The sequence below is a fragment of the Malurus melanocephalus genome, unplaced genomic scaffold (assembly GCF_030028575.1).
Source record: "Malurus melanocephalus ecotype Western Australia unplaced genomic scaffold, MMel_1.1 scaffold_567, whole genome shotgun sequence".
Classification (NCBI taxonomy): Eukaryota; Metazoa; Chordata; class Aves; order Passeriformes; family Maluridae; genus Malurus; species Malurus melanocephalus.
Window position 1 is genome coordinate 369,335 of NW_026623799.1, and position 12,056 is coordinate 381,390.

Sequence of the window (12,056 nt, forward strand, 5' to 3'; positions counted from 1 at the left end):
CGCGTTTAAGAGTTTTATAACGACGGTACAAAAACTTTCCATTAACGATTGGCTAAAACGGACGGACTTGGGGTGGGAGTACCGGGATCATCCCGAGCACCAGAGCAGGGGGSGTGGAGGGGGGCGCCAGGCCCGCTGCATAGCCCAGGAGCCCTCCTGCAAGGGCAGTCACCGAACTGGGCAACACTGCAGGCACCGGGAAACCTCAACCCACCCAAAGCCGGTGCGCTGGGAACAGAGCCTTGTTCACAGAAAAGAGCTGGCGATAGCATGGCCAGCATCATCCTGGGTCCCCTGGTGGGTCCCAGTGGCAGGCAATGCCCAGTGAGCAGTCATAGCCAGTGCATGGCAGTGCCTCTCTGGCTGGTGGGGGTGCGACAGCTACAAAAAATGGGGGTTTGGTCCTAAATCAGTGGGGGAAGCTGTACATGATGGTTGAATGGCGGCTCAGCCGTCGTTGGCAGTCACCAGCTGTCCCATGCCCTCTCGGATGTACACCGACTGGATCTCCTTGGTCTTGAGGCAGAAGTCGCAGGCCCAGACGGCAGAGGCCTCGGTGGTGAGCAGCCCGTAGGCATTCTCCGTCATCCCTGTGCACTCCCGGTGGAACCACTTCTGGCAGGAGGCCTCGCACAGGATGGCATCCTGGTCGTCGTTCACCTCATTGCGACAGGCSCCGCAGGGGTACACGAGCCCCGGTGGTGGCTGGTGCCCTGAGGTGCTGGTGGCCTTGCCAGGGGGTGGCAGTGGCAGGCTGTTGGTCTCAGGGGTGCTGGCACTGCGGCCAGCACTGTTGGGGGCAAAGCCGGGCTGTGCCCCATTGACAGTGGCAGGGGAGCCCGAGTGCTGCTCCTGGGCAAAGGTGCTGGGGGGAGGGTTCTTGCCCCCTTCCTCGCCGCTAGCCGGGAAGCTGGGATCGGCCCCAGGGAACGGRCTGGCTGTGGGGGGCAGGGGTGGCATGTTCTGCCCGGGCCGCTGCATGGGCGATTGTCCAAAGAGGTTGCTGGGCTGACTGAAGCGCTGAGCCACTGCCGGCCCCCCGGGGGGATTGAGGGCTGGTCCGGCGCCCATGTCCCCCCGGGGGGGCTGCCCCATAGTGGGGGACATCATGGGCCCGAAGCCCCCAACAGGCCCCTGCATGAGCTGCCCCATAGGGGGGCTGAAGTTCTGTCCAAGAGGCTGGCTGAAGGGCTGCCCAGCGAAGGTCAAGCCCCCCGGCTGCACGTAGTTGGGATTCTGTGGGGGCATGCTAAAGGCCGGGCCCATCTGCCCGGGAGCGAAAGGCGGGGGCTGCCTCCGCAGGGGCTGCGGTCCCCCGCCGTAGCCAGGGGGCACCTGCGGTGACATCCCYCCCTGCATGCGGAAACCGCCGAACGGGACCGGGCTGCCCAGGAAGGGGGCSGGGGCCGCCCCCACCTTAGGGGCCCCGAAATCATCCTCGAAAGGATTGGAGGCCACCAGGTGGTCCACCATGGGGGTGGGYGGCGGGGCGAACTCCGAGAGGTGCGAATAGGCAGGGCCCTGCGGAGAGAAGGCGGAGGTCAGGGTTGCTGCGGCTCCCCCGCTGCCCCCATGCCGCCCCAAGCCTTGCCCTTACCTGCGTGTTCGATTTGCGCCTCTTCTTTTCGGGACTCTTCATCTGCAGCCCTGCGGGGACAAGCGAGGCCGCGTCAGCGGGGCCGGACCACCCCCACCCACTCCGGCCCCTGTCCACCCGCGCTCACCTGCCTTCCCCTGCTTCCGGCCGGGCCCGCCGGCAGCAGCGCTACCCGCGGGGTGCGGCGGCCCCGGCGGGGGCGGCGGGGCCGGAACGGCTCCCTCCAGCTTCTCTGCGTGCGGGGCCGCCATAGCCCTCAGAGCGCGCGCGGCGCCGCCATAGCCCGACCGGAACCGGAAGCACTGCGGGGCCAACCACAGCGCGCGGGGGGCAGGACGCAGCGCGCGAGACGCGTCAATCACGGCGCACTCCCGCCCCGCCCCCCCCGTGTCGGAGCGAACCAAGCGCGGCGCGGCGGTGATGGCGGCACGGTGACGGTAACGGTAACAGAGCACACAAACCATGCCCGAGGGGCTGGGGCAGGGGAAGGGAAAAGGACCAACTGTAGCGCCCGAACGGGAGCACAGAGCGGAACCACAAGCCCACAGTGACCCCCCCAGCTCACACCAGCCAGGGCCTAGAGAAATACCAACTTTAATACAACCGCCAGTTCCTTTGGTATAGCGGGGCCAGGGGCCCGGGGCTGCGCTTTGGCTTGCGGGGAGTTACACTGTGCATGCAGGGGGGGTCCTCCGCCACCCCTCCGGGGCCGCCAGAGCTGTCCGTGCCCAGCCGGGGTGGACAGCGGGAAGGGGACGTGGTGGCACATGTCCTGGAGCACAAGCATGTCACGGATGGGGTACAGAGTGCTGGGAACACGGGGGAGACTCTGTCCCCAGCCCCTGCCCTTGCATAAGAGTGTGGGACCTGCGGGGTCAAGGCACAGAATTAACATATAAAGTGATCYGGTACAGTCGAGGGCCTCGTGCTCAGGGGAGCGGAGCCCCCCCATGGGCCCCCTCCTTGGCCCAGGGGCCAGAGATATGGTCAGGCTGCCTCTGGCTCAGRCAGGGCTCAGCCCTGCCCTGATCCTGTGCTGGTGAGCACGAGAAAGGCTGTGGCACAACAGCAGGGCTAAGTTTTGGTAGGAGCTGAGCTGCTTTGCAAAGGCTAGAGCTGGAGGGGCAGGGGCTTTGCAGTAACAGTCCCCCACCCTGCAGGCACTCACAGCCTGAGCCCCCCATGGTCACCAGCTCCACGTGGTGAAAGGAGAGAGGCCCTGTCCTCAGCCAAGTCCATGCTCAGTCCCGGGCAGAGCACCTAGAAGAGTCTGAGGGTTCCCTGGGGCATGGAACACAGCCAGGGGGCTGCACATCGGGGGTGCTGCGCACTGGGACCCCCGGGCGCTCACAGTCTCCTCTCCACTGGCTGCTGCAGGCACATCTCRCTGCCGGCCGAGATGATGGGCAGGTGATTGTCCATGTGGTAGCTGATGAGGTGGCTGACGCTCTCAAAGCGGTGATCTTTTGTCCGCACCTGGGGGGCCAGAAAAGGGGTGCTCAGGAGGCTGTCAGTGCCCATGGCCGGCCAGAGCCACCACCCTCCATGGCATGGGCTGGGCACAGAGCTAAGGCTGCAGTCGCACACCCATGCTCCATCAGGCACTCTCCATCCCWCAAGCCAGCCCAGAGTTGTGCCCTGATAAGCAGTGCAGAAGCACAATGCTCTGGTGACTCTTGCAGCTGTTAGGACCCTCCCCCTACCCTTGCCTATCCCAAGCTCCATTCCCAGCCCCTACATGGACTCACCACTCCCTCAGGATCGACGAGCAGCAAATGCTTGGGCTGCCCACCCTGCAAGCCAGTCAGCACGTACTGGCCTGGGGTGGTGGTGCTYTCCCGCACCAGAAAGTCTCCGTTCACCTTCAGCAGCTTCTCAGCCTCCTTGCGGTTCATCTTGCCATGGTACCAGGGCTCCCGTTTCAGCTGCTCCTCCATGGAGGCCACTACCTGGGCAGGGGGCAGCCCCCCGGGCACAGATGGGGGCACACGCAGGGCGTCTTCAAAAGGCTCTGCAAGAGAGAGGAACAGGGGGACCGTGACCAATCCCACAGCCACCTACCCACTGCCCTRGCTGTGGCCACCATTGAACTCACTCATATCAAAAAGGTCCCTCTGTGCGCTGCCGTTGGCCGTGGCTGGGGTGCTGGCAGCCAAAGCTTGGCGTGTCTTGTCTACATTCTGCACGTTGACGTAAGACGGGTCATCAAACAGGTCCGTGCGGCCCGACGTGCCTGCTGGAGCTGGGTATTTCTCTCTCCCTGCTACCAGGAGCACTGTGGTCAGTAGGGTTTGGACTCCCTCTTGTGCCCATCAAGCACTTGGGGTCCACGAAAGAGGATGGAGACTCACCACACACATCACATTACCTTGGGCAGGAGTGTGCTGCTTCTGGGGGTCATAGTCCCCACTGGAGGATTGGCCAACAGGCTGCAGGGAGAGGCAGTGATGAGCCCCCACACCCTTTCCTGCGCATCCCCCTTCCTGCTCCCCACATCCCAGGCTGCTAGAGACACCGTGAAGATATGAATAATCTTCAGCAGAACCGATGGCTCAGTCAGGGTCCCTCCATCTCCCTTAAAAGATGGAACCTCCCCAAGAGAACATGCCCAGAGCCTCACCAGAGTGGCACCCAAGTGATTGGGTGTCTGAGCAGCCCCATCCTGCAGCCGCATGTCCACGACACCCCCGATGGGAGGCTCCTTGCCGGGGAAGTCATTGTAGTACTGGTGATCTGGGGCTGGTTCYTCCTCTTCTTCATCCCAGGCAGAGCCATCAAACCCTGACATCCTGGGAGGGCACAGCACACATAAGCCCGTGACAGCAGCCACGGCTGCATCTCCTCTCCAAAACCCRTCTCAGAAACCCTGCCACCATCCTCCTTCTCACACACCCCTTCCCTGACCTGTCRTGGGGGGTCACCAGCTTTGGGGGGTTCTTCAGGTACTGCTTGAAGCGCAGCTCGAAGGCCTGCCCGATGGTGCTGATCACATCCTGTGCCAAGCCTTCAGGACACTCCAGGATATGGCAGGCTGGATAGAACAACAGTAGGATGTTAATGTGGAACTCCAGCACTAAGGTTCTTCACCCCTGAGCCTGCCCCRCACACCCCAGAGCTTTCTTATGGCTCACCCAGTTTCCCCCCCTACACTGAGCTGATCCTAAACACCTCCAAAGTGGGGCTTTGGCATTGAGCACCCTTGCAGCACCCTCACCTCTCTGATTGACGGGGTCTTTGGCAACATAGGCAACATATTCGGCTGTGTCCTGTGGGCGAGGCAGCAGCAGTGAGACAGGGCTCCTGGGGAGCACTGGGCCCAAGACAGGAGAGGGCAGGAGAGGCACAGGGAGCCTGCATACTCACCGGGTCTCCCCCCGATGCGAAGGATATGGACTGCATGTGGTGGTTGGCGATGATCTGCAAGGTGGAGAGTTCGTTGGGACACASACAGGAGTTCTTTGCTACCCACCCAGGGGTGGCACATCCTGCTCCTCCCAGGGCCGGCCTGCCAWGGGGGCTCAAAAGCTTCTGGAGCTCTGGCCATGAGCCAAAGGCCACCAGGAAAAGGACTAGGACATCATCAGGGAGTGGGATCAAAACCAGATCTGGCCCCAAGCAAGGAGACTTGGGTCTCACCATCTCCAGGATAGATCCCACAAAGCATATGGGATAATCCTCCCATCTCTTCAGCCGCAAGGACTGSGGGGAGATGGGCACTCATCACATAGCCCACTCAGACACTCCTCTGGGAGGCTGGGGGCACCCCCTGCCCCAGCAAGACCTGGGGTGAGGTACCTGGGAATTCCTGCTTGTCTAAAGCCAACCCACGCCCTCCCCACTCTCACCTGCTTGCAGTCTGAGGCCATGAGGTTGAGGCTGCTAGTGGAGATGGTCAGGGTGATGGGCATGCCTGCAAACTTCAGGTTGCTCTTGCCCAAGATGGAGTTCAGAGAGCGGCTGCAGGGCTGCAGGCAAATGGCAGTGTGGAGAAGGGGCTCCCTAGACCCGACAGCCCAGCAGCAGGAGGGCAGGGCACATCCCACTGCTTCCACAGCAGAGATGGGCACCTCACCCTCACCACTGGCCCCGGCCCAAGCTTCAGTGGGAGATCAGAGCACTGGGCTGACCAGCTGGGCTGGGATCTGGTCCTTGGTCCTGYGCCCAAACCAGCCATGCACACTCCCCCAGCAGCTCCCCAGCCTGACCTCACCTTCCTTCTCCTCACAGCTCCCTTGGCACCAGGMACAGCCTCACACACCAGTCCAATGGCCTCCCTGCAGGGAGTACAGTGAGATGTCAATCCCCCCCAGTGCCTTCCCTGCCCCAAAACCCCCCAACCACAGGACTGAGGACACAGGGATTAGCACAGGACAGACAGGGTGACAAAGTGGAAGCTCTCAGGCAGTGCCAGCTGGGGCTCTTTGGGTGGSCAAAGGCACTGGTATTAGTATTTGATGGGCTGCAGCAGCCCCTGGCCCCCACTGAAAGCTCCACATGCTACCAGGGGCTTGCATAGGACTCAGACAACTTCATCACCCCTCCCCAAAAGGATCAGCTGCTGGGGAGAGACAGAGCTCACCTGGTCACCTGTGTCCTGGTGTTGAAATCCAGAGCTCTCATGGACTGGAGCACTTCCACACAGCCCATGTACTGTGCAAGAGAGCAAGGTGAGCTTGGCCAGCCATGGGGGTTGTCCCCCATGTGGCCAGGGAGGGGGCTGGGGCCTCAAGCACCCCAGCTCTGCAGCAGTAACCTCCCTCAGAATCCCTCTACCCACTGGCCTACCATGTCCCCCTCCCCGCCCCCAGAAAGCATGCCAGGAGGTCCCCAAATCCCCACAGTGACCCTTCCCACTCTCCCAGCACTCACCCGGACGTGGTAGGAGACCCCGGAGCCCATGACCTTGTCATCGGGATGCAGCCAGCCACGGGTTGGCTTATTGACAAAGCTGCCATGGCGGGTCCATTCATCACCCCCCAGCTGGCCACCTTCCACCCGCGTCTTCTTCCCACAGCTCAGCTTGTTCATATCCTGGGAACAGACAGTGACAGGYCTCGCTGAGCCAGGGCTGGCAGCACCCCCTGGCACCAGTGCTGGCATCCCAGCGGGACCGGGTTCCCCCAAGCTGCTGCCGGCTGAAGAGCCCCGCAAGCTGAGCAGGTTGACGGGATTGGAGAGCTTCAGGTTGGCCATTTTGGGGAAGAAGGAGCAGAGGGTGGTAGGGCTCTCCTCCAACTCAGGTGAGAGCTCCTCAAGAGGGGCAGCATGGCTGAGGGAGGAGGAGGACAGGGAACCAGGCAGAGACCGCATGCTTGCAAGGGACTCCACTGGGGAGGGCAGAACTCCCAGGCCTCCCATGGCCTCCTCCAGAGAGGAGACAGACTCATTCCGCAGGTGGCTGTATTTGCTCTTTTGCAGGAGATCCATGCTGGAGAGAGGTGAGAAAGGCCAGAGCTGCTCTGTCCAGAGTGGCAGTGGGGTAGATGCAGCCAACTGGGCCCCACAGGGGCCCCACGGAGAGTCTGAGTGCCTGCAGCCGCCTGGAAGCTGCTCCCAAGCAGAAGCCTCAGCYGAGCTTTGTGCTAGGTCCACGCCAGCCCGGCATGACTGGCAGGGAGAGCTGAGCCTGGGACGCTGGACAGTGGATCCAGGCGCTGCCCGGCACCGAGCAGGCACAGCCGATCGATGGTGATTGGCGTCAGCAAGGATGTGCAGATCTGTTCAGAGTGAGAGCAACGCACCGCAGCAGGGAGGAAATGGGGCTGCYGTGACACCCCGGGGAGCCGCTGCTACAAGGAGGGCAGCTCAGAATGCTCTGTCCCCAGTCTGGAGGACCTCAAGCCCCTCCAGCACTGAGCCGGCAAAAAATCCCATTGTCTTCATTCAGGGCCAGATCCAGCTCCCTCTGCCCTACTGCTGGCTTTGACGCGGCCACCCCCCTGCCCCGCAGCTCATTCCAGCCCCAATGCCGCCCGCTAGGAGGAAATCAAAAGCATGAATATTTAAAGCCCGGAGACAAGGCAGACACAGAGCACATCCAAGTCCATCCCACCCCTGCTCCGAGCACTGTCCAGGAGGGAAYAAGGTCCTTCTGTGGCAGCCCGTGCCACACAACCCACGTGCCAGGGGTGAGCAGCCACTGCTGGCTTGCCAGGCTCTGCCGGGGAGAGCAGAGATGCCGAGATGACACCGGTGCCTGCAGCTTCCTGGAACACAGAGACATGCAGTCCTTTGAGAGTACAGATCTCGCCTGGAGGGCTGGTGGGAGAAAGAGGAGGATGGCCAGGAGCAGGATACAGGTAGGCTGTGCGCCGGGCGAGGCAGGGCTCAGCACGAACCCCCAGCTGTGGTGGGGAGCCGGCAGGAGAGGCTGCAGCTAATCGCTGCTGCTGCTGCTGCTGCTGCTTCCCGCATCCCAGCTGCTCCTCCCGGGAGAAGAAATGAAGGGGCTGCGGCTGATCGGAAGAGCTGTGCTGACTCACAGGCGGCAGGGCAGGCTCTGCCCGCGGTGGGGGCTGCGCTGGGGCTGGGGAGCAGCGCAGGAGGGGCTCCCGGCAAGGGGTGGGGATGCAGCGCTTATCTGGAGCAGAAAAATCAAGGTCACAGGCGGAGCTAGCGGGAGCGGGCGGCGAGAGCGTGGTGGGGGGCCAAAATTGGCCCTTTCAACCGTGGAGAGCTGGGCAAAGCTCCCACCTGTGGATCGGGGGGTTCAAGGGCAGGTCTCCCCTGTTCCCCTATCCGTGACACACTTGCATGCAGCAGGAAATTGGGCTGGCCCAACTGTGCTGCTTTCGACAGCCTTGGCCCCACTGAGAGACAAGAGCTCTYCCCCCTCCACCACCTGTCGGGTGAGGCAAGGATTTCAGGCAGAACCCAACCCCTGGCAGGGCCAGAGCCTTGTCAACCAGCAGGTTTTGCTCTGCAAAACTGGCCATCAAATCAAAACTGGGTAAATCCAGGCCAACGAAAGGGCTCTCCCTGCTTGGAGCCTTCACCCAGCACTGCTTGGCACTGGCAACTGCCTGCCCCACTTCACAGCACCTGCCACACTGCCAGGGAAAGGAAAGCCAGAAAAGGGCTGGAAATTGCCACCTACACGATGCAAGAGCCTGTGGCACATGATAGTGGGCCTGTTACTGGAGCATCTCCTTGGATGCTGGCTCTGAACGCCAGCCACCTCCCCCCTCAGCTGTGGTGGTCCCACAGGCACAGACAGACTGTGCTGGCTGTCCCACAGAGTGTTCACCCCCATCAGGGGCCCCCGGCTGTTAAGCGCTGTGACCTTCCTGTGGCCACAGCACCACTCCTCCAAAGAAAAGCAGGAAGCCTGGGGCCAGGGAGCCAGGAAGCTGCTGGTCCGGTGAGGGGCCCAGTGCAGCCTTGCTGCCCAGGGAGCCTGGATGGGTGGCATCAAGTGGCTGTGGGGCAGAGGGGTTTGTCCATGAGGGGCTGGCCACTCGTGGATGTGGGCCTGGGGCTGCCCAGCATGCAAGCTCTGTGAGYCCTGACATATCCCCAGGATAAGAGCAGGGGGGAATTGCAAAGGGGCAGGAATATCTCCTTGGCCCTTTTCCACCACCCTAGGGCTTGGAGCAGCCATCACTCCAGGCAGCAAAGGCTGAGGAGCCTCACAGCTGAAGCCCCTSCTCAGACACATCTCTGCTTTTGTAAATCAGAGTAATTTCTGATTTTCTCAGAACCACATCACTCAACAGCCTATGACAAGTTGCATTGCTGCTCCCAACCTTGGAGACCAGAGGTGCTACCATTATAGCCCCCCAGCCCCAGCATCCACGCCAGGGAATCAGAGCTCCCTCCCAGTGGGCTCTGAGTGCAGACAGCAAACCTGGAGGTRTGCAAAGGCACAGAACACCAGTCCTGCCTGAACAGGCAGCCCCAAGCCCCGTCCCACAGGCTGCAGCCTTTCCCCTTGCAGGCAGATGGCAGGGCCTTCTGCCCCCACAGAGGAGTATGAGCRGAGCAGCTGGAACAACTGCCCCGAGGATTTCGGGGGATGTGCACTGGCCCAGCTGCTCCTGACACCACAGAAAGACATGGCATCATGAGAAACWGAGGGACGCAGACTGCTTTCAGGCACCTCAGACTGGAACTTCACACACAGCCTGGGGTGAGGAAGAGAAGCAGAGGGGATGCTCAGGGCTCTGCTACCAACAACCTCCCAAGAAAAAAATGGGGATTTGAGTCAGAGACCCAGAATGTGCCAGTGGTTTGGCAAGAAATCACAGCAAGGTGCAGATGGCTGCACATACAAACCTTGCCCTGGGCAGGAGACCCCCTCTGTCCAACTGCAGCCAATGCTGAACCTCTGGGGCCGGCGCGAAGCAAAGGAGAACTCTCAAATCCAGCTAAGAGCTGATTTTCCCCCTACACAACATACAACACCTATGTATCCCTGCACACAACCTCTCCTTCACTCTGAAGAAGGGTTAGGAGATGCCAGTGGAGATCCAGGGAAGAGACTGGAGCCCTCCCAGAAGGCAGAGGAGGCAGGCAGGATCCACCACCGAAGCCACTTAGCCCTCCACCGAAGTCCTTACCACATACTCCATCGCTGGCGGAGGGCAGGGCAGGCCCTGGGCAGGGAGCAGAGACACACAGCCCCTCTCGTCTGGCACTCCGACCTGCGGTTCGGGGACAAACAGGGAGTTAGCCAGCCCTGTCCCAGCCCGCTGAGGCAGGGACCRTGGCACTAAGAGGCAGACCCTGCTCCTCCATGCTGTCCACAGGTGGATGGGGCTGTGGCTGCCCTGCAACATGCTGCTGACACATGGGGTCAGGGAGACATGGAAGCCACCTTCTTCCCATTGGAGAGAGGATGGAGGTGGGATGTGCTGGGGCAGGAGCACAAGGCTGAGCCTGGCACTGCCTAGGCCATGCCCRCACTGGCAAATGGTATCAGGGATCAAGAGTCACTCTGTGACCCAAAACAAGTGTCGGAGCCAATCCCTGCCCAGCCCAAAAAACAGTACTGGAAAGCCACACACAAGGAGGGAGAGTGCAGGCAGCCCAGGGGGGGCAGAGCTGCCCCCTCTTCCACCCTCTAAGCTGGCACCCTGATGCAAAATTACMCACAGAGCTCCCAGGGCTTGCTCCCAAAGGAACAATGAAGACAGGAGTCATGGAAAGAAAATACAAGGGGTGAGCTGGGAGAGGCAGGAAGCTCTGTGAGAGGAAAACAAGGCAAGCGAAGCAGTAGCAGCTCTTCTCACTCCCACCCCCACCGGAGGTTGGGCCAGCAGAGCAGTGCAGGGCAACAGACATGATTTACTTCCTGGCAGCAATTGTACCTTATCTGGGGTCTGTGCCAGCTGTCCAAGTTAGCTTAGAAGGCAGCGAGATAAGGAGGGCTATGTTCGGCAATGGCCGTGGAGATTGACCCCTGCAGCACGACACCACTGCCAAGCACAGGTGGTGACCAGGCCCTTTGGATGTCAGGGATCAAGGCTGGTGGCAGGGAAGGAGGATCTGGACCCGGATCAGCCTTACCAAAGCCCAGTSGTGTCCCTCTGGAGGATGGAACACTGCTTTGCACAGCTCCAGAGGTGGCCCAGCCATGGCATTCCCCCATCAAAGWGCAGGGGGTGGCTCCTCATGCCCTGCTTGGCTGGGAAGAGATAGCATCTTCAGCCCCTCTGTTACAGGCTGAGGCCAGGGCAGCCCTGGGAAGTGCTGAAAAGTGTCCTTTGCCCACAGACTTCCAAAATGCCAACGTGGCAAGCAGAGCCCAGGTCACATTTCCTTGGAGCCCRTGTCCATGGTCTACAATCTGTGTGGGTGACCCCCTTTAAGAAATTCACCGGGAGAAGCAAGAACAGCTACAATAGATGGACACAACACACTGCTGAACAGCACAGACCTGCAAGGGGGAACATCTACCCCTGTCCACAACAGCCTGGTCTGCTCCAGGTACTCACCACTGCCTTCCTCTGAAGCACGGAAAGCAGAATGGCAGACCCCAGCACTGCAGAGGCCGAGGAACCCTCCAAACMCAGCCGGTGCTCCATCCCTTCTGGAAATCATGCCAGTCTGAGGCTCAGGGTTCTCCCCAGACCATAAAGCACCTCTAGAGCTGGTGTCCTTCCCGTGTATCGCACCAGCACTGGGTGGGACGATGCAAGCCTGAGAGCCAGGCACACACAAGCAGCCCACGCCGGGTGGGTCACTCCAAGACCTTACACAGAGGGCACCGTCCCCTCCAGCCCATGTCGGGCCGCACACAGGACGATCCCGGTCTGCCCCACGGCTAGGCTCTCCCGCGCCGAGCAAACGAGGCAGCTCGGAAGGGCGGCCCCGCCCTCGCAGCACTGGGACCGGCGGCGGCGGCGTCTCGAGAGCAGCTGCGGCAGGACCCCCACTCGTTCCGCGGAAAGCGGCGGCGGCGGCGGGCGGGCGATGCGGTCCCGGTCCGGCGGCACCGCGGGGCCTGGCCTTGGATCCC

The 12,056-nt window shown here is 61.6% G+C and overlaps 3 protein-coding genes across 8 annotated transcripts in view; all 3 read right to left on the reverse strand.

Annotated features, from left to right (window-relative positions):
- PMVK (phosphomevalonate kinase) overlaps positions 1-284 on the reverse strand; it is a 7,485-nt gene extending 7,201 nt beyond the window's left edge. The window contains exon 1 of the mRNA XM_057382471.1: positions 215-284. Within this exon, the coding sequence (XP_057238454.1) occupies positions 215-284 (70 nt within the window). The remainder of the gene's footprint in view (positions 1-214) is intronic.
- Positions 1-2,076, reverse strand: PYGO2 (pygopus family PHD finger 2). Its single transcript, XM_057382464.1, has 3 exons — positions 1,725-2,076; positions 1,598-1,647; positions 1-1,521 (listed from the first exon to the last, which is right to left on the reverse strand). The coding sequence occupies exons 1-3, from the start codon at positions 2,059-2,061 to the stop codon at positions 448-450; spliced, it is 1,461 nt and encodes a 486-aa protein (XP_057238447.1). The 5' UTR covers positions 2,062-2,076; the 3' UTR covers positions 1-447.
- A 98-nt stretch (positions 2,077-2,174) lies between these two features.
- Positions 2,175-12,056, reverse strand: part of SHC1 (SHC adaptor protein 1) — a 10,224-nt gene continuing 342 nt past the window's right edge. Inside the window, exons 2-14 of one of the 6 annotated variants that reach the window (XM_057382456.1) lie at positions 10,156-10,239; positions 6,467-6,628; positions 6,177-6,247; positions 5,808-5,871; positions 5,443-5,562; positions 4,961-5,014; positions 4,812-4,863; positions 4,502-4,628; positions 4,218-4,386; positions 3,966-4,026; positions 3,693-3,860; positions 3,346-3,608; positions 2,175-3,073 (exon numbers count right to left, since the gene is read on the reverse strand). In XM_057382456.1, coding sequence (XP_057238439.1) covers positions 2,945-3,073; positions 3,346-3,608; positions 3,693-3,860; positions 3,966-4,026; positions 4,218-4,386; positions 4,502-4,628; positions 4,812-4,863; positions 4,961-5,014; positions 5,443-5,562; positions 5,808-5,871; positions 6,177-6,247; positions 6,467-6,628; positions 10,156-10,167 — 1,452 coding nt within the window. In that variant the 5' untranslated portion in view covers positions 10,168-10,239 and the 3' untranslated portion in view covers positions 2,175-2,944. Of the gene's footprint in view, positions 3,074-3,345; positions 3,609-3,692; positions 3,861-3,965; positions 4,027-4,217; positions 4,387-4,501; positions 4,629-4,811; positions 4,864-4,960; positions 5,015-5,442; positions 5,563-5,807; positions 5,872-6,176; positions 6,248-6,466; positions 7,430-7,649; positions 7,968-10,155; positions 11,161-12,056 lie in introns of those variants that run through there. The other 5 variants (XM_057382454.1, XM_057382455.1, XM_057382457.1 and 2 more) reach the window with 5 other exon arrangements.